The following is a 22967-nucleotide window of genomic DNA, read 5'->3' on the forward strand; positions in this document are numbered from 1 at the left end:
GTTTCCAGGCTGGCCACGGAAATGCAACAAGTAGTAAATTTAACCAGTGATAATTAAAATATCAGGACGTCACAAGAATTACAAACTCAAATCTTGAAAAAAAAGACAGGGAAACAGTCAACATGAGCACACAGATAAGCAATAATGAAAACACTTCAACTAGTAAGCACTAAGAAAATGGTTGGAAAATTGTCTTACAAACGCAAACAGTGCTAATAGAACTAAATATGAGTTTAAATCCCGCCTCTGGCAAGATAGACGCAGAAGAAATCTTTCATGTCAAAGTGTGGAAAAATTAACCTTATTTCAAATTCCTCGGTTAATCAGCACAATAAAGACTGACTTTCACTCTCATAATACATCTCTGAACATGATTTGTCCCGCAATTATAACAGGAAAAAATTTTCCCTACTCTATTCGCTGCCAATACAGTAAAGTAAGAATATTTCTATTAAAACTCCCTAAAATCAAAAATCAAATATACGATAAGCCCCCAACTATAGTGGTTACTTTCGAAACGTCTATTCAATAATGAATTATCACTTGACGACTTTTAGTTAGACAGTGGATTGTAGGAATGTGCTTTACCAACAACATCTGGGCACATGGAATCTATTTTCAGTCTGAGTCACGAGGACTTCATTGAGAATAATGTGCAAATCTCCATCCATTTCCTTCATCAACATGCAGTCGTCACCGGTCATACCCCAAGTTCTGTGGGCTCCCTTTTCGACTAATCTTCAGCAATCCCAAACATATCAAGAACAAGCGGGCCGAGTATCCCCAACTACACCTAACCAGGTGGTTCTAATACCGATTTACAACCATTCAAATCCAGAAACAGTTAGCATTACTGCAACTCCATATCCTAAAACAAAAAAATAACTAGACCTCTAGCAAAAAGTTTTATAAATTCAAGAAAAGAATCGCACGAGAATCTATGATGATTAGGAGTATTTGAATTATAGTGCAAACTGAGAATCCCGGAAATAACGTAATCGGATCAAGAAGTACTAGATAACCACAAACGAATGTACTGTATTTAGAATTCAGAATCAAGCATTCAACAAGTATAAAGGAATCATTAGTTCTTTCGAACAGCACAGAGTCGTTTTCAACTGCTTCAGTTGTTCCTCATAAGCTTAATAAGGTTGAAAGTTGATCGCTTCATTGTTTACAAAATAACTAGTAACATGAACCCTCACGACGAGTGACCTCTGCCTGTAACTTATAGCAACGAACTTTCCGGGTACTTTTATCCAAGAATGTGATTTAAAGTATGACACAGATCTACTCATTTATAGGCTGTTTTTCAACATATTGTAGCGGTAAATAAATCCCCAAAATAAATAGCTCTGTAAGTTTTCGACATTGGATGCTGACCATATGTTTTAGTGGACTCATCTAGCTGAAGGCGCTCGGTCATGCATCCGCACCAGATCACGTGTGTTAACGCTGTGCTCAACATCTACCGCAATCGCTAGCCAGATTAGATCAGACAATTCCGACATACTGGTAATCGCCAGATACACTCTCCCGATCTCCCCGACTCTGTCTTTTGATTTCTCTCGGTGGGTACAAATTATATTAGGTGTTGCTGGTAAAAGCGTTATCAAACACTGAATACCTGTGTCATCTTCAATATCGTCGGCAGGTGCGAACACAGTTCGCTGATTAAATAACTTCACTATAGATCTATTACATGACTTGTATGCTCACATACTGCCTTAAGTCGGTCGAAATAATGTGTGAACACATAAGACAATATGATGTCCCACCTGTCAGCCTAACCCATTTCACATCACGTGCTATTTGTACTTTTGTTCCAGGTCCATTATTTTACTCATTTTGACCATATTCCGTTTAGTTAATTACTTACATCTTATCTTCCTATCTCTTTTGCACTCTTCGTCAGGGCTCTGATTCCAGTATCACAACCTCAATAGGGTCGACCAACTATTGTTTAATGAACTGACATCAGCTGTGGCTAAGGACTATTTTTCCCAAGGGAAAACCTACTCCCTGCCATCAATATTTATTAAGTACGTGTCGTAATCGTTAACAATATCAAAACAAAGTAACTGTACAAACTTCGATAGACAGATCTAAAGACAGATAAATTCAATAATAATAACATTACACAATGTCAGAGAAACTTTATCAAAAGTTGATGTGATAAATTATGACAAACCCTTAACAATAACAGTCTCTGTATGTTTTTAAAATTCAATTGATTGAGAGTAAGTTATTCATCATGTCCAAACTCTACCTCGGATAATTTATTGTTTACAACACATTTCTAAGTTTATTTACACCAGTTTTTCAAGGTTGCCACTAAGCACGAACTTAAAGTTGATGGCGGACCAAGTGTTTTATGGTGAACTAGCGATATTAGGGTAGGAAATTCACTTCACTTTAAAAAGATTTTCAATTTGAAGTGCTCCTCACTGTTTGTATCCGTGGCACCTTGTTTTTTTATTAATATAACTCTACTATCACAAATAATGAATATGTTCCCAGTACTTCCCTTTACAAATCTCATAATAATATATACTGTTCCGTCGTTGTTGCGACTGTATCCTTTAACTAGATAGCTCGTTTGTCGGTGTATACCTTGCACTTGTAGTTGCTGATATAGGACTAAGTTGGCGATTACTCAGTGATCAAACTTCGGCCGGGATCATCCTATGAAGGCTGGTACACTTACAAATATCAGACGAAACTATTAGACAAAAGTAAATCGGCCGTATAAAACTCGATTTTTCGGGCATACCAAGCGTCATGCCCAGAAAAAGGCACACTTGTTTTCTTCATTAATCATCACTTGATCGACCGGTAAGAGTGGACATCCCAGAGAATTCCACGTCGTGCATTATTTGCCGAACCTGGGACAGGTTGGAAAAGGCGGAGAGATGGTCAGTATATGACATGGTGTCTTGGCATGAAAGAAAGCTGCAAAGGACTGGCTTGTGTTGGACCTTCACGACTCCCTGGCTGGGGTCCGAGAAATGGTTCTACACATTGGCTAGAGACGTTATCAGATATGACTCAGAATAGAAGCCATTGGCGATCCTGCTGTAACCTTTTGCTTTCTTCATAAAAAGTGGTTATATGTTCCTTAACTGAAAGATTTGTTCTGATTGTACCTTTCCCTTCCCCCATTATTACCACTATTATTAATACACTACCTTATACTAATCTCTTCCTTATTGTTCTTTTTTACCCTCCTCGCCATTTTTATTTTTCCTTCTCTTTAAATCCTAATTGTTTTGTGTGGTGCATATATATTTGGCGCACTCTTGTACCAATATTTATGTGTTCAAACAAATAATAAAAATAAAGAGTAGACTAGGGTTAGGTGAATATTCTGTATGATAACGTAGAATCTGTCTTCTGTTCAGTTGAGAATACCTTGTCAAAACAAACATTGAAATTTTCGTCATTGTTAGATGGGAATTAGGAATCTCATATATCACACTCTTCAGACAAAAATTCCATATTCTATGCGCTCAATTAACGTGGTTGGTTGGCAACAGCTGTCATATAAGATTACTAAACAAGACCACTTCGTAAATATCGTGTTTTGAATCTTGCATTTGCTACCAAAGACTGGATCTCCAGATGTCAGATGTGGTTGTTATACCCCGAAAATTAGTCACATTATTTCAGGTATTTTCTACGCTAGTATCCACTTACTGACAATCAGAAATTCTTCAAAAAATTGAAAGTGACAATAAAAGTATTAGAAACGTAAAAAAAGGTGGTATGCTAATGTTAGCGTAAAGGAAAAATTTACCAGTTTCTTTTTAAAAACATAAATCCAGACGCTTGACAGCTATGGCTTCGGGAAATTCCGAAAGACTGGAGTTCGATTGTTTGCTAATCATCTAGAAAGTCTGATGTGCCAACTTGGTGTCCTTTGTCGAGATATCTTGAAGTAGCACTACTGGTAGCCTTTTTAATCTGTATGGCAGACTTTTTAAAATACATTCTATAAACCGAACATAGGGTCTTCTTTCATTCAATTCATATTATTCTACTTGATTCTTTGTTTTTTTTCTTTCTTTAAGATATCAAACGTAATCATCTGTGTTAAATTTCACAATTTTAGCTCACACAATGTCATGATTAAATCTAGCGATTTTTACTAAGTACATTCACTAGAAACGATATATAGTTTGCGTATATACTCATCAGCTTTTACTAAATTCTACTGTCCACAACGCGCCAGCAGTACACTCAGTCAACAACCAATTATTATAAGCTTGGAAATTTCCCAACTCCTCTAGAGATTTATTTGTGGAATATTAATTCCCAATATAGTTTATGGTTCACAGTCTTTTCTTAGTATTTAGACGGAAATATTTGGTTGAAATTCTACTTAGCACTTTCATTCCATTTAATTGGCGATTCTCAAACTTGTATGCTATGATTGGTTGTTGTTTCCGTGAAACTCATGGTGACTTCAGCTTCACAAATCCACTTTTCTCTCTTAAAAGAGTAATATTTTCAACTTTATTTTACATATTGTTAGAAACAAACCTTCACAATCCATACAAATAGTGATTTCACTCAAATATCCAGACGTTTGCGTCAACGAAGCAAATGACAGTACTCACTCAATTGGTAGATGCAATGCAGGTGTAGTTATTCCAATTAGTTAAGATATGAAGTAGTAATTAGCATTGATTTTTGCTACTATTCAGATGTTTTGCATTTAACATTGAGCGAAAATATAATAGTTAGATTAAACATGCCTTGTTACCTTGTTATTTTCCTTCTATATCAAATTATAGTTATCTGTCCTTGGAAATGTATCAGCACTTTCTACCCCTTTTCTCGTTTTTATTCTTTTTATATGCACTTGAGCCTTTATCACATAACGCATCTAATTGAGTGCATCAAGTTTTGAATGTTGGATAACCACTACTAAATCTAGTTAGCAGGTTTTATCATTCATTTTGTTACATCGGCGAAGAGTGACTAACTAAATGTTGTTAAATTCATCTAAGTCTACTTTGTTCGTCTCACTATAAGTCTCCTTTAACCATTTAAAAAAATTTTAACAACTGTGCTTGTAGTCCATTATTACCAAAGGAATTTAGATTTTGTACTACTCAATTTTTCAATGCTCTTCATTTCTAGTCTTAATGGTGCTTTGGCTGAGTCTGGAAATACTGCACGACACACATCTAAAATATCTTTGTTCAAACGTCGTGAAGCAAATGGAGTTCGACCTGGACCCGTGAACAAAGTTCCTAAAGCTAGAAACTCAGTCGTAAGTTAACAAAAATAACAATATCATGGATGTATGATGAATTATACCGTATGACGTATACTAATTAGTAACCTTAGCCTTCAAATAATCACGAATTTGATTTAGTGTTTTATAATCGGAAATCGTCATAGATTGAAAAATCATTGCAAATCGAAATTCCTGTCTTTCTTATATTGAGAGCCTTCAACCTACGGGTTAAAGAATCATTTATTATTATTATTTAAACACATAAACATTGGTACAAGGAGGCACCAAGTAGATATGTGCCACATAAATCATTCAATTTGTGTGTGGGCTGTAATACTGCTCGGGTGCCCAGACCGAAGCAGGTGGTTTCCTTAGGGAACCACACCCCGAGCGTTTGACCTAAAGGTCTGATCCATAAGGCAGTGGAGCATCGTGAGGAGATGCAGTCCCATGGTAGCCGGTGACCAACGATTGGTTCATATCCCATTTGTTCCTTGAGGATACTGGAATCCATGTGCACCATTGGTTTGGGGTCCGGTTAAAGCGCCGGACATTTGCTTTTCGTCCTCTCAATTTCGTAAACAACACCCCCGCCATGAGAAGGCAGTGAGTAGGACTTCCCTGGCGGAGGCTGTATACGCGTGGCCATGTGAGAGCATTTCGAGAGAGAGGGCAGGCCCACCACACTCTCGGCCATACCAGGGCATTTAGGGGCGTTAAAGAATAAACTTTTCAATGGATAACTAATTAATCTTGTTTGTCATCTCCCAGTTAATATGACTGAAAATATCGATTACAATAATCCTTTAACCATCCCCTTGAAGTAACACAGAGATATCACAGCTCACGGACGGTTTTCTTGGTTTGATAAAAACGGCGGGTATACTCAGATATGTTAAAACAACATATTACTTATAAACAGAATTGTGTCCTCATGGAGTAGTCAGTGGGATACTCACAAGGTCTTTTACATGTTCATTAATAGTACCATACTGTATAACTATAACTTCGTAGTTAAAAATGTGTTTTGGATATTGATCAATCTGAAACTGTAGCAGATAAGATGCTCTATATAAATAAGCCATTTGTTCATGGTAACAGCTATAAATACATTTCAGAGTAGATAGGCGCTAACGAGGAGTTATTCAATAAGTTTCCTATCCAAATCTATATGCCTTAAGATGTCGGTTCCTATGACAGAGGTATAAAACGAATATGGTGTTGTTGCAGACATTTAAGGTCATTACAAAAAACATCAGTCCGATGTCATGTGTTCAATTCATTGTTGTTTGTATATTATCTGTGTCGTAATACTGTTATGTCTAACAATGGGTTATTGATTAAATCGTTTGACACTGAACTATTAGGTTGCACGTTCGAGACTGCCCCATTTATCTCAGTTCCGTTAGCTGAAAAGCACCACTAGCCTTCATGTACATTGGAGAGTGTAATTTAAAGTTGCGTATCTGAGTTTGTATTCAGTTACTGAATTCCGACTACAAAAGAGCTACGTAATATTAAAGTTTAAAAAAATAAAAAATATCGTTTTTATGAAAAGCACAACTATATTTCAATTAAAAAGTTGATTTTTCCATGGTTCGGCAATTTTATCTCCATATCTATCAAGTTTAATTGCAAGTTTTTTTTTAAAAGTTCTGAAAATTATTGATTTCAGTTCATGCACATTAATTCGGTTTATGTTGCCTTGTTTGCTTATATACTTCAGACGTATGTGTAAATAGAATTACGAAAAATTCACATACTTGTTTGCATAAATTGTTTCTTAAAATAACAAAGAGGACAATAGAGCGGAAAAAAAGGAAGTTTCAATTCCTGTGTAATTTATACATTATACTTTAAATCCAAAAATTCACCGATTCAAAATTATCACAAGATAAACTCACATTTACCTCGAACCTAAGAAATGAATTGGTAGCTTGGTGGTAGAAACGTTTGACATACAAGCACTGACTCGTAGGTTCAAACCCTTTTTCACTCACTGGATAGCATCATAATCGTTCGTACATAAAATTTTGATTCGTTACCAAGTGCATTAAACTATACTTGTTACATTTAACTTTAATTATCCATAGTTTTCAACCCAAGTGGCATTGAAAGGTATGGATTTTATAATCTTCCATACAATATCGTCACTTCCTCATTTAAACAAGTTTATTGTAATTGGCTGGTAAAATAAATTCCAGTTCTAACATTCATCGATTCATGATCTTAATCAAAAACTTAAAAATCTCTACAACCCCACACTGAAAACACCGATTCTGTTACTCTGTTACATTTGTTTATAAATTGTTCGGATTTAAAAATCAAAGTGGAGTCGACCAGTTGACATTATTTTATTCACATGAATAAATTATTTACAATAATCAGCAAGGATTAATGAATTATCTACTTCTATACTGATATTTTCGAGCAAAAGTATACAACGCTTGAGATAGAAAATGAAGCAAACAAACTCTATACTGATAATAATCATGTCTTCACTTATGACTAGGTTCTAGATGCAATACTCAAAGTAAGAACTCGTGGCTGATGGAGTCTAACTATATCGGCTGTGAGACAGGTATTCACTCCAGGCAATACAATGTTGTCTCACAGCTAACATTAATAGAAATTGTAATCGGTGTATACTTTTTAAATTTACGGTGGAAGTTTCAAAAGACAATAAATGATCAAATGATTTTAAGATTAGAAACTTTGCTTACTTATCATTAAAGCTAATTTTTCTATATTTCTCAAAAGCCATACGCCCAAAGTACACCCATTTCTCCGTGTGTGCTATTATTTTCTGAGTCATTGTATCAACTCAAAAAGATATGACTCTCTGGTAATCTTATTTCCCTATGAGTCTGACATGATACGATATGTAAACACCCTATTTCTTATTTTATTTTATTTGAACACAAATATTGGTACAAGGAGGCCCCAAATGCCCTGGTATGGCCGAGAGTGTGGTGGGCCTGCCCTCTCTCTCGAAATGCTCTCACATGGCCACGCGTATACAGCCTCCGCCAGGGAAGTCCTACTCACTGCCTTCTCATGGCGGGGGTGTTGTTTACGAAATTGAGAGGACGAAAAGCAAATGTCCGGCGCTTTAACCGGACCCCAAACCAATGGTGCACATGGATTCCAGTATCCTCAAGGAACAAATGGGGTATGAACCAATCATTGGTCACCGGCTACCATGGGACTGCATCTCCTCACGATGCTCCACTGCCTTATGGATCAGACCTTTAGGTCAAACGCTCGGGGTGTGGTTCCCTAAGGAAACCACCTGCTTCGGTCTGGGCACCCGAGCAGTATTACAGCCCACACACAAACAAAGTGAAATGACGATATAATCAAGATTATCAAATTATTTTCATAAAAGTGCACGAAATTGAATCTGAACTCTTAAAACCAAAAATTGGGAATTGTGTTTATTCAACCTGTATATGATATTTCCATTGCCTTTCGCACGCATAAATTCACAAGTTTTATAACTTACCACCCGTGAACAACACCTGACATGCTTTAATTACTGAATCCACTTTTAAGACTCACTACCAATTAGTGAAATTTTTCAATTTTCTCCCTTTTCCTGAACTATTAATGCATGGGTTCAGATTAGTACCACTTAATTCATTATCAATAAGTCTTCAAGGATCTAACTATGATTTAACTTTTTCTACTTGTTTACCTGATTTATTCTTGGTTTACATAGACCGTTTGAATCGAAAATTTATTTGGTCAGTGATTAGATATGTTCATGTTTCTTTCAATGAATTTTTAAATATTAATTTTAGTCTATTTATAACCTTATATGGCTTTTGTTCATATATATATACTGTTTATTGAATTCTTTATTTGTACCAAATACCACTGCAGAAAATATTGCTTAAAATATCACTTGAGTGTTATTATTTAACAAAAATATTAGCATATTTTAAGCTGAGTTAGCTTATGTTCTTTGGATTTTTTATTAAGTATTGATCGGTTATCAAATACAGATCAATGTGCCGGAGCCCACAGAATTGTAATATCACTAAATTGTTCAAACTTAATTAGGTAGTTTTGGTTTCAAACCTGCAACCTACTGGTTGAAAGCCGAGTTTTAGACATTATTTCACAGATTCACCTATAACTTATAGGTTTTTGAAAATAGTTTTTCATCGCAAACACTAAGGAGCACTCAAAATAAATATAAATTTAGAGCAATCTAAAGATTGTTACTTGTTATTGTATTCCAGTGTATGATCTTCAAAGCCTGGGAATATGATTTATCCTAAAACCATGTTTTTCTTCCCCACTCTTTGCTATCAAATACGGCTATATAATATCGGAGTTGTTAGATTCGATTCGGGATAACGGAATAAAATTACATATATACACTCCATGTATAGTGTAATTTTATTAGCAAATTTAATATTTAGCGGATGACATGTTATTGCCTACTGATAATTTTGGCATCGTTTTTCTATGTACATTTGAAGTAAAAATAAAAGATTTGTAGTGATTCATATTTCATTTAATTAATCCCAACATTTATTAAGTAATTCAGGTGTTTATTCGATATGATCTAGTTTTCTTAACTTCAGTTGATTATATCTATTGATGTTAGAGTGATTTTCTGTCAATCCTTCCTAATTATATTGATTTTTGTAACTTCCTATCTATTTTCCACTATGGAAGTCACTATCTAAGTCTCAATCCATTATCTATCTGGGTTTTTTTGTTTCTTTCTATATTACCTATGTAATACATAACCTACTGAGAGTTCAACTTTCGTTAGGTTATTAATTATATTTTCTAATTATGTATTTGATATACATGTGAAACTAAATTATAATGTACTATGTTGAATTATGCTTTTCGATTGACCGCATATCAACAGTTTATTGACTATTGATTTTTACTGATAATTCAGCAGTGTTAGCATCTTTTTTTGTACCAGAAATGTGCAAAATAAATATAGATTTTTATTAGCCATCACTCATTAGATCCTTTTTCTCAAAATGTAAACTAATAATGTTTTTTTTAAACATGTAATTCATTTGAACCTTTTATTTTCAGTTTCTATTAAATAAATACGTTGAGCACTTATTCTTAACCACATATTTATTATTTAACGATTGAATAGTAAATGAATTCATAGTTCAACAAATATAATACTTGGAATTCAACTTTTAGATTATTAGTTCAAATTCTATTTGATCTGGCAAACTTTGAATAATGCAGTGGTATTTTTATCATATTACATATTAAACTCAGTAGTGTATAAACTGTTAGAAAGTTGATTAAGCATATCATTGCATTAAATTAAAATATACAAATCTCAAAACATATTATGCAAACAATTCTGTTATATTAACTGATTATTTCATAATAATGAATCATGTCATCTTCAGAATGTTTCAAATTATTCCGATGATACTAGTTTTTATTTTACTCCTTAAAATATCAGTGATACAGTTTATCGGCTTATTCAGTATGTCCTCCTTCCTGTCATATTTCAATGTACGCACATGAGATGTTATGGCCATTATTGTATTGATGTCTAATAGTTATCATTTTGAAAATGATTCTTTAAAAATATTCCTCGTAACGTAGTAGCATCCAACAATACACTCTTGTATACTACTGATACTGATTATCTAGGAATATAGGGATTCCTTCTAAAAAACAATGTGAATTCAGTTTAGAATTTATGAATAGGTATATGTAACCGAGTTTAAGCTTAACGGCTTAATTGCTAAATAAGTGAACTATATTATATTATAGTTTACCTCTCTGTTAATCAATAGAAAAGAAGTAATAATGTCTTTTTACTAGCCGTCTTCTATATGTAAGGTTCATTTTCAATGCGTTTATTATTGCATTACTTCAGTATCAAATACTACTATTTAAGTTAAATGACAACTTTTAGTTAAACAGTAAAATTGACGAAACACCAATAAAGTAATATTTTGTTTTTAATTAATTTATCGTCATTTATGTATCAGATATTTTTAGAATAATCAAACTTTATTTTATAACTTGTCCGTTTTTGAATAAATGCACTTTACTGTCCACTAAGTAAATTGATTGATAATTGAATTTTTCTCAGTAAATATGTACATGTTTCGGTATCCGGATACGATCCCGAACAGTAACTACTTAACCTTTTAGAGTTTAAGAAGTAAGCATGTAGAGTTGGCTCTTCAGTACAACTAACTATATGATACAAAAATCTAATCTATGTGACATTAAATTAGACATTAAAAACTTAACTTCATAGGGGTAAATATTGATCGCTGAATATTTTTAATTAAGCTATGTGTTTACTCTGCATTCTTTTGTTTTCTTAAGGACCCACATGAGAAATAATAGAAAAACACTTACCATATCATCAAAGTTTTGCTCATTTACGTACTGAACTTATAAATAATTAAAACTGTTTAAAGCGTTATAAATAGAACAGCTACTTTATCAAAATTGAGATAGTGAAAATTTGTAGCTCAGGTGGATGATTTTGGTGAAGAGGTGGTTCAGTCGTGTAACCTTGATCGTTCTTCTCAACGACATTATCAGCACGAACTCCAGGTAGAAGGAAAGTATTCGATTTTCGCCACATATGACTCACATCTTGTCCCCTCGATCTCGATTGGTCATTATCGACCTCTAACTTGTCATTACCTGCCTCTTTATTTTGGTCGTATCTCCCTTTGATCTGATTTTTGGTCCTATACTTGTCCATGACTTTTCTGATTGGTTGGTAAACTGGATCGATTTCGACGTGTTTGTTGATTGACCTGACTGCCAAGCTTCTAAGAACTCCCTGGTGGTGTTAGTATTCCCTTCATCGAAAATTTTGATATTGATTCAATCGAATGTGTGTCCACATGGAGTGATATAAGTGAGATATATATACTCATCCCCTTAAGCTGTCGATATATAATTTTCTTAGTTATTTCACCTCTAATGTTCAATGTTTATTGATTCATGTAAACTGAACTAATAAAATCTACAGTTTCCTAATTCTGTGCTGTTATTATTGCCTTGGCTGATAAAAACTACTTTCTGAACCAAAAACTGTCCTTATAATTTTGTATGTTATCTTATAAAACTGAATTTTTTAATCTTCAGTTATTATCTTTCATGATGGTTCTACACATACACCAGTTACAACTGAAGTCTTCGAAAACATAGATTTTGAAACCTTCAAATCTGTCTTATGACTTTAAATTACAATTCTCTTCAAACAGTGCCATCATCATGTGGTTTCACAACATTTTTTTGAACTTATGAATATTGTATGAACGAATTAATGTCTTATGTTTTCCCTAAATACACACCAATCTTAGTCACGCTTTCTTGTTCAACTTTATTCATATCTCCCATAATTCACTTGATTTTCGTCTTATTGGTTCCTGTGTAGTGTATGCTAATTATGCTGACATATGTAAGTAGTATGTAGCTCCAATCAGGAGTGGGCTGCCTGTCAGCGGAAGAGTAAATTAAGAAGAATAGGAATAGAAATAGAGAGCAATTGAGGTAACAACAGACTTGAAATAATTCTTAAGTACGTAAAGGATATCTGAAGGAAGATGTACAGATGATATACCTAATGTATGATTGTCATATTTTATAAAGTCACTATGTAAATTGGTTTTCCTCATCTGAGTTTCCGTTCACTACACCTGTAGTTAAAATCTCTTAAAATTCCGGAATTTCGTTTTGTAAGTAATTTTCTTGAAGCGGTTGGGCAAATACGAGCACTCATATAACATTGTACGTATGGTACTTTTTATTGAATCCAACCTTTTATTTAACTTCATTTAGCCATATAGCCTATTTAACAAATAATGAAAGTACATCAATCATTTACTTGAATTTCATCGGTTACTTATTCATTGAAATTAAAGTGATGAAAACTTTTCATTGTGTTACGTACTCTGAGTTGTATGGTTTAATTACCAATGTTTCGTTATCATTCTAGACAACTTTATCAACTCGTACGTCAAGTAGATGATAATCTTCAGAACAATATTGGAAGCATTGCAATTAAACTAAAGAACACAATACAAACCATCTGAGCTAAAAAATAATCTCCATCATGATAAACACTATATGGTGATTTACTTTGATTAACTTATTAACTGAACTAAAGTAAATCAGGTAGATACTCAAAAACCATCTGTTTCACTTCTGTGTACGTCAACAATAAGTTTTATTTATTTCATCAAATTATATTCTAAACTGTAAATCATTATTACATTACTTTTTTTGCTTCTTCATGATTTTGTTGAATGATTTTAAAATGATTGACTAGAAAGAAAATACCCTTTGGAAGAAAATATATTTACTTGATTCTCATGCTATTTAACACCTATTAACAAGTTGTATTATATACCACCTTCCACAAAACATACTGTTTCAATAATACGACTTTTCGTATGATGTTGAATATTATATATATATATACCTCACATCGACTTTTTTGGAGGGACTTTTATAATAATTATTTAAGTTTTATTTCTCCATTTTTAGGCAGTGACAAATCGCAATACACCTGCCATCTCGTTTACTTTATCGAGGAACGTTACAGTAGTTGTAGAATATGTGCCTGATCCTAAAGTGGATATGTTTCAGGTGATTCTCATAATTGTCTAATATATTCACTTTTTTCATTCAATAAAGTGTAGATTGTATTCCTTATTGTTTAAAACTCTAGTTTTCAGCAACAGTTGACGTTATGTTAACATTACACTTCCATTGAAACATTATTATATTTTTTCAATGTTATAATGACTTTTTTGTTTAATAAAGTTGTTTAGTTTTACTTCAGAGTATTAAATTTGTGATTTTACTATTCGACCTCTTCACTTCCAAGAACTGCACCACGAGTTTGAATAATGCTCAACCTACTCAGTTTTGAGTATTTGGATAGTACCAATAATTCATACACAATGAATGTAACTCGAAACCTAGTGTGTTAGATTGCGTTGAAGTCGGACACAAACACAACAGATGTAGATCCCAACTGAACAGCCTTCATACAAATCATTTGATATCAGCAAAATAGCCTAGAAATATTTTAATTCATGTCCAAAGTTAGTAACATTCGACATTAGATTGTACACATTTTTATAGCAATTTTCTCACTCATATATTCGACCGAACTCAAACAAAAGTATCCTCATCTTTCGTATTAACTTTATAGTTTAATTTGAAGTACAATAATAACTGTCTATTTTTTATAAAGTTAGAACTTTTGATTGTTTCCAGTTCAATGTTTTTGTAACATTTAATTTTATTTATCTATTGCTACGTACTTTGATTAATATTTCTTATAGATTGGTCGAAGTACTGATAATCACATAGATTTTGTTGTATCCGAACCAAAACCGTCAGTTAGTCAAAATGATCAGCAGCACGTCAGTCATAATATTAGTAAATACAATAATAATAAACAGTGTAAAGATAATTCAAAAGATCCCAATCGTGGTAATTATGAAAGTGCGGTTTCACGTTTTGCGTGTCGTATTCATATTGATCGTGATCCACCTTACACTGCTCGTTTATATGCAGCTGGATTCGATGCATCAAATAATATTTTTTTAGGGGTAAGTGGAGTGTTTTCTTTATCATTCAGTTTAAAATGTCAAAGCTATTCATGTTAACAAATAAATTAGCTCATTCTTGATCTAAAAAGAATTCATATTATTGATGTATACTATTGGTGTTAAATAATGTATATCATGTTGAGGTTGTTATGATCTCTGAGCTGAATGGATTGGTTGAGAAGCTTTCATGTTTCGTTCGAACAACATCATCAGCACGTACTTCAAAGAGAAGCGAGTTATTAGAATCCCATCACAACTGAATAATAGCTTGTTTTGTTGACCTGAAATTTGATTGCTTTTTTATCTAACTGTGTGGCCGTTGCTTCTATGTTCTTTTTAGTTGTTTTCTCTCTTAACTTGAATTATGACCTTGCCTTTGTTAATTCTTTTTCTTGTTGGTTGAAGTACTTGTTGACAGTGTTGCTCAAAAGAGTGATGAAAGGTTCACAACCAATCCATCTAGCTCAGAACTCACAACAGCTTCAACATCCTCGTCATGAAGTACAAATATTCTCCATCATATAATATACATCAGTATATGGTATTGTATTATATAGCGTGTTACTGTTTTCAGATGGGACTATTTGTAGTCTATCAAGAACAAATTGGACTAATTAAAAGTAATCAGTGGAGTAGAAAAAGCTTGCTGAAATAACGTTGTTCAATAAGTCTAATTATTTGAAGTTCTCTGTTGATTATAACACATAAATCCAAATCGTACTGGTAAACTTTGTTGCAATCCATACCTATTGTCTGAGATTAACACCGCTACCGTGCTAATCAAATTTTATTAGGTGACTCCATCAACAAAATCCATGTGCTGAGATGATTGAACTACAATATTACACCGATAAACAAACTACGACAACTGCCTGGCATTAGCTTGCGTCAATTTAGCTAAGAACTTGGAATCACTAGTGTTACTAATTTTCAATTACATATATCCGTCATCAGTATTTATAGTATAACAAGAAATATTCTGTTCGTAGTCCGCTGAATGTTGACGTGTAGACAAGTTTTCTAATTTGACCAGTTTTTTTTAATTGAAGACATTCAGTTGTGAAATAATCATCGAATATTGATCTTTCAGGCACTTAGATTATTGTTTTTTTTTCTGAATTGGCCAATTACAAAAGCTTACTTTACCCAATCCGTTAGGTAAATCCTACATATGTTTTCATTCTAGTTTGCTTAGTTTATAAACTTAATGGTTGGTAGACTAATTAACACCAAGGTGTATAACACAAGTTTTAATCCTTTCTATACCAGATAGTTTGTGGACATGATGAATCATCCCGTCAAATATAAAACTCAGGTTAATTTGCTCCCCTACAATGGTTTTCTAGCCTGAACTTACTGTATGATAAGATTTGAAACATAATTGGTTATGTGTTTTCTAATACAAAATGCTAAAAATATGTGAGAAACCATTTTTACTGATTCCCTACAAATTTCTGAAACGCAACTATTTTTTTAAACATTTATCAACAGTAAACTGGTATATCACGCTGTTATATTCAGTTTCTTGTAAGTAACTTCAATACAATTATCCTAAGACAAATGATAATTAGCTAAGACTAATAACAAATCGAAATTAATGTGCTGGATTCATGTTTCCATTGAAACTGTAGAATGAATCCAGTTAAATCAGTTTTGATGATGAATAAACACAAGTAGGATGAAGCCTACAATCCAGATTCCACTAGTAACTTTTAGAAAGTATTAATTATTTGTTTATCTGCTCTTGTTTATTAAACGGTAAATATATCAATGTTCTATTTGCCTGACATACAATCTTAAATAGCTTCAATCGAAATGTAGTTTGCTTCTTAGATAGCAATAAAACGTTTTTTGGGTTTTTTTTATTTATCATAACCGTTGATATACATATGTATATATATATTGTTGTGTACCACCACTTCCTCAATTAATAAAAGAAACGAAATAAGCGAACTGATAAATAGCTAATGTTTTTATCTGACTAATATTTCATTATTGTAATTTATTTCATTGTTTTAATCATTTTAAATTTAGAAAGAAGTTTGTTATACCCATTTTTTGGTGACTCAGTGATTAAAGCCCTTAATCTTCAATTATATAGTTTCGAACATATGCAAAACATACCAACTTTCGATTAATAGTCGAATACATAAACTGATACTGGCTTTACTGAATTACTATAACAGTGGGTCAATCAAGAATCGCCACATAGGGACACGTTGATACATTGTGCCAATCAGAAACTGCCAAATAAGACGTGTCTGTAATTGGCCAAGGAATGGTATTATTTTGCAAAAGATAAGACATTAATTACTGACAAGGTTAACTTCCTAAGGGATAAACACATGTACCTAAACGAGTGTACAGTTGTTCCTTGAATCCATTTAGTCTAAATAAACTTCCTTTTTTTACTTTTTTTCTTTTCTTTTAACTGTTTGGGATTGTGTACGGGAGGAATGTGTATCAATATCAGCTCTCGGACACCATATATCCCAGCGATTACGTCATACCTTTTTATTATTTACTTAATATGAATGAATAGAGCAGTTGGCCATAAAAAAATAAGTCTGTGGTGGTTATATTTAGAAGTAATTTTTACTTCATAGCTTTTAATGCTGTGCTGAATTCATAGGACCAGGCTTTATGTTAATTATTTGGTGACTTCTAGAATGGTTTCTAGTTTAACATTTACTTACAATTAGACAAAACACTATGTGATCCAACTGAACCTCTTATCTTGTTATCAATTAAACCCAATAGATATCCCGACAAAATTTGAGGTGTTAGTCCCAAAGTTATTGGAATATACTTTCTTTACTGTTATCATGACTAATTTTAAAGATGTTTCTAATTGAATTTCATATACTAGATTATTTTTTGAAAAGACATATCAGTATATGTTTTTATAGATTAAAAATACTGACTGACAAAGAACGACAATCAAGCTTTAAACCATGTGTGCAAAAGTTAGAATTAAACGGAGTCTCTCAGTTATCATAGTTTTCCATCTCATTTAACTACTGTGCTGCAATCTAAGATATGTCTTGGTTATAGTTATTATGTCGTAAGTCTCGATGGAATATCACTTGTATTTTATTGGACAACAGATTGAGTGATGTTAAATCTAGATATAGAGTAAAGAGAAGACAAGAAAAACGAGTTAGTTGATAAGTTTATAAACCGTTATCTAAGGTTGACAAAGCATTTGTAACGTATGCTGAGCTATCCTATACTCCGGTGTACTGAGTTAACTTCGGTGTTCTAAAGACAAAAGATAATCCAATATTGTCAAACCAAGACTCATCTTTCATCCATATAGTCTCTAACTACATGTATGAACTATACCGACATCCTGTGGGAGTTTCATAGAATAGCTACAACTGATAATTAAAGAGTTTAACCGAAATAAGTGAAAAATTGTCACTATAGCTCAAATTCACTAATTTTTTCATTTTTTTTTCTAAATAAAAAGTTTGAACAATTAAGTTTCTCCTGTCTTGAATTCTACTACTTATTTTCTTCTAACTTTTCAAACGGTGTGATTTTTTTAGGTTCCATTTGTGTTGGTCACTAATTTTCCGTCTTTAAGCAAATGTAAAATTTTAGTGAATTGATTCACTGTTGTATTCTACTGTACGTTACCACCGATCGTTCTTCCTCATATTACGTTGCTAATTATAGACTGAATCTATGTTCATACTATATTTTTTATCACTTCAATTATTTTAATTAGTAAATCGACTGTAACTTAAAACAAAATTCAAAACTTTATCTTAAAAAATCTGATTCAATTCTGAATGAAATTCTAGGAAACTGATAAATACAAACTATAATTCATTTCCATTTTAACCATATAAAACAATCGGATAGATCAAACTGTGGTACACTATTTAAGCCTTAGGGTAAAACTACTTTGAATTACATAAAACATGAAGTATTATTAGATTTTTTTTCATAATCACATACTTCTGTTCTTATACAAGTTTCAAACAATATGATCTTCGGAAAGAGTACATGTAATAAAAGCATTAACAATTGTATTATCTAATTTCAACAGTCAAGATACTGCCCCCAAATGCCCTGGTACGGCCGAGAGTGGGGAGAGTCCGCCCTCCCTCTCGAAATGCTCTCACATGGCCACGCGTATATAGCCTCTGCCAGGGAATTCCTACTCACTGCCTTCTCGCAGCGAGGGTGTTGTTTACGAAAATGAGAGGACGTAAAGCGAATGTCCGACGCTTTAACCGGATTCCAAACCAATGGTGCACATGGGCTCCAGTATCCTAAGGGAACAAATGGGGTATGAACCAATCATTGGTCACCGGCTTCCATGGGAATGCATCTCCTCACGATGCTCCACTGCCTTATGGATCAGACCTTTAGGTCAAACGCTCGGGGTGTGGTTCCCTAAGGAAACCACCTGCTTCGGTCTGGGCACCCGAGCAGTATCACAGCCCTCACACATACCGAATGAAATTTGTGTGGCTCATATGTATTTGGTGCTTCCTTGTACCAATATCTACGTGTTAAAATAAATAAATAAATAAATACGAACACAAAATCTTGACGTTATGTGACAACTGCATAAGAATCTGGTTGATCGAAATACCAAAGAAGCTACGAACAGTCATCATTAAATTGTGCATGTTCTCTTTTTTCCACTTGTATACTGGTTTTAGACTTCTCATATTACCACAATAGTAAGATATTCCTCGAAATCTACGCAGTGTATTTATTTGAACGGATACTTTGCTTTCATACAGAATAGTCAGTTATTATTTTCGATAAAATTCAAATTTTACTCAATGTAATATGCTTAGTTCTCCATCAGCGCATATTTTCGAGCTTTTTCGAACTTACAGGAATAAGATAATAGACTGGCTGATAAATGTGATACTCTATACCAATACACATTCGTTTTAGGTTCTGTTTCGTTTATGACTGACGGACTCCTGTTTTCGTCAGTCATCTATTTTTACACCTTAAGTATGCATAATGTGGTATTCATCCAAATGATCGACATTGCAAGTCTAGTCGTTATTTCATACATTCATGCACCTACAACTCAATCCAGTTTGTAACTGATGATATTTAGGTAAAGCCAGTATATTATCAGTTAGACCGAATACCAAAAAAAATTACCCATCTTTTTCCCCGGAATATAAAATCGCCTTTCAAAAATGCTTATTTTCAATATCTACATTAATTTTCTGTTCCATCTTTGGCAAATTGATTTATATCAAATAATCGATAAATATTTCGTCTATTGTTTTCCCTCTTTTTACTGATGACCGCTTCGCGATTCATTACTTACCATATATGTTAACTGTTAAATATAACACCAAGATATTAAAACTGTTATTTATTCGGGTCCAAATATTGCAGTTCATGTTTTCATCCTTTGTATTCTTTTTCTTTTAAAGAAAAACAAACAAACAATAGAATTCTAATTTAATGGTCAAGTTGAAATGCATTGCTCCTTTTATAAATTTTGATAAATTAGATTCTTATATTCTTATTTATTCTTTTTTTGGTTTTTCAAAATATACATTTTTTTCAATGATTACACTTTAACAATACTCGACGGGATTGAAAATAAGAATAAACTGCACATAATACATATTTCAAAGACAAGTGTTTTCAAAAGGATTGATCTCAGCACATACGATTCATCCTCGCACTAAATATGCATTTCCTATTGACACTAAATTAAAAGCTATTTCATTAGAAATAACACAACACGTTTTTAACCTCTGAAATATTTTTTTTCCTTATTTGGGTGTGCATATTTACTTTTAACCAGTAAAGATTACTTTAAAATGATAAAGATGGTTCATCATACGCTTCTACAGGTCAGCTGCATTTTAGCTGTTTAATGTAGACTTGCCTACTATAAATTGTATGAAAGAGAATTTCTGTAAGGTTTGTAAAATCTAAAACCTGCTTTGTTATTAGTCATTTTGTATTTTTGTCATATATATTCTGGGTCATTCATACAGTTTGTTCTCCAGTAATTCCAACTGTCCCTCAGTTATATTAAAAATTAAGACTGATCCAAAGTAAATTCTTTCAGTCATTCATTAGTGACTTGTGTCTAAATCTGTGGTGCATTCTTTAAATAATCCTCTAAAAGGTTATCGTAAGCATGAAATACAATTATGTGATAGTAATCAATTTTACTACTCAACTTAATTTTTAAATCTCTTCAGCAGAAAACTTTTCAAACAATACTTTTCATAATCTTCTTATTTACTGCTCGATAAATCGAATAAACTCAACCCTTGAAATAAATAGAGTTGATAGACACGAATAAAAGCGTTACCTGTGTATTAAGGAATATAATATAGTAGTAGTAGATTCATAATATGAGTAATAATTGTTACAGTTACACTACCCGCATATATGAAAGCATGGTTGTTAAATTTTTTAGTCGGGAATTGATTTCCCTCATCCAAACTTTTCCACAATTTAAGCGTATTTCACAAGTTTATCCGGTCAAATGTGATTAAACTGAAAGATATTGGTGTTTCATAGCATTATTTATTAGTCTAATTAGTATAAGAAGATATAGGTTCATCCTCGCTTTGCGTTTCGATGTGCGCTGAATTAATGGTCGAAGACGCTAGATGGCATATTTCAAAACCAAAGTAATGCAATCATCGTTTAAGTCTATTTCCTCATTTTTTTTCCCATTACCCCTGCTTCTGTTTGATATTTTTCCATTTTTTAAATTTTCTTTCCGTGGTATCGTGTTATGTGGGAGTTTAAACTAAAGCACTTGTATCCGTCTGTATATGTATATAATCTGAATGGATATGTCTTAGACTAGAAGATTGGTTGTCGCTTTTTATAAAAGTATGGAAAGAGAAAAAATGTTTGAGAGAAACCTTCAAATACTTTTACAGCCCCACTAGGATTATTTATATATTTATTTCTTTGTACTTCAAACTTTTACCGATCTATGCTCCCATAATTTGGACCCATAAAAGGGCCCAGCACGATGTAAAACGCTCATGAGTTACAGGTATATTAAGAACTATCTCGTGTCTATGCCACTTTTTTGTAGTATTTCCCTTCTGGTTAGCGATGTCTTTAGCAAGGTTTTTTTTACTCTACTTTGTCCGAGTTTGGAATCAGGAGTAATCTGAGAAGGACTGAAGACGGAGTAAATGTTTCTTTCACTGTGTGAAAATATTAATTTCAAACCTCTACGCCTACATTATGTAATCATCTCTATGTGCTGAAAGCTAAATTTCTCATTTCAGTTCTTCACTAACAAGTACACTGAATCATATCATTCATTTAATTTGCCCAGTTGTTATTTAAACTGAAATTCATCAACAGATTTAGTCATTATGGAAAATTGCTACCCAATGACTAGTTCATAAATAATTTTCCGCATTCATTACTTCATAACTTGGATATACAATGATTAAACTATATATAACTTTTCATCAGCTTATGCATACTGCTATTGATCTTTATTTATACTTTATTCTTTCGAAAAGGAACGTGCTATAAAGTGGAAGTGTGACAATTCTATGGATGGTTTAACAACAAATGGTGTCATGATGTTACGGATTCCTCCAGCTAAAATTATTGAACAAACAAATGAAGCTTCAGGTATGTCTTATATTATTATATGAGTATGAATCGAAGCAGGTAGATAATTTATATATCAGTTCCGAATCCTGTTACAATTTAATAAAATATTTCATGGAAATATCATTCACTTAAAAAGAACATTTTATTATAAATGTGGAGTTTTAGTTAAATAAATATTAACTGGTATAGAGGTTTGAGGAGATTATTAAACGTTACTAATGTCACGAACCGATCCAAGTTAGACATCCATTAAAATCTAGGAAGCACTGGACAGTTTTTTCATCCTAGTGTAGGACTCCTTAGTGGGTGAGGTCGTGAATGAAAGAACTCTCACACTTCTGAGGAGTCCTATATCGTGACGAAACAGCTGTACAGTGCTTCCTGGCTTTCAGTGGATGTGTAACTTAACTCGGTTCGTGATGTCAATGAAATAAAATTTTATCAGCGGAGTTATGATCTCGTGGTCAGGGAATTTAACTTTAGCTAATAGGTTGTATGTTCGATTTTAGCAGCCT

At 33.0% G+C, this 22967-nt stretch overlaps 1 protein-coding gene across 1 annotated transcript; it reads left to right on the plus strand.

The window, feature by feature from the left end:
- Positions 1-2330: 2330 nt before the first annotated feature.
- PELI2_2 (E3 ubiquitin-protein ligase pellino 2) lies at positions 2331-22493 on the plus strand (the record flags this gene model as incomplete). Its single annotated transcript, XM_051218847.1, has 5 exons — positions 2331-2396; positions 5146-5278; positions 13772-13873; positions 14578-14847; positions 22356-22493. Exons 1-5 carry the CDS (start codon positions 2356-2358, stop codon positions 22491-22493), a joined length of 684 nt encoding a protein of 227 aa, XP_051072365.1. The 5' UTR covers positions 2331-2355.
- Positions 22494-22967: the final 474 nt, after the last annotated feature.

The sequence above is a fragment of the Schistosoma haematobium genome, chromosome ZW (genome assembly GCF_000699445.3).
Source record: "Schistosoma haematobium chromosome ZW, whole genome shotgun sequence".
Taxonomy (NCBI): domain Eukaryota; kingdom Metazoa; phylum Platyhelminthes; class Trematoda; order Strigeidida; family Schistosomatidae; genus Schistosoma; species Schistosoma haematobium.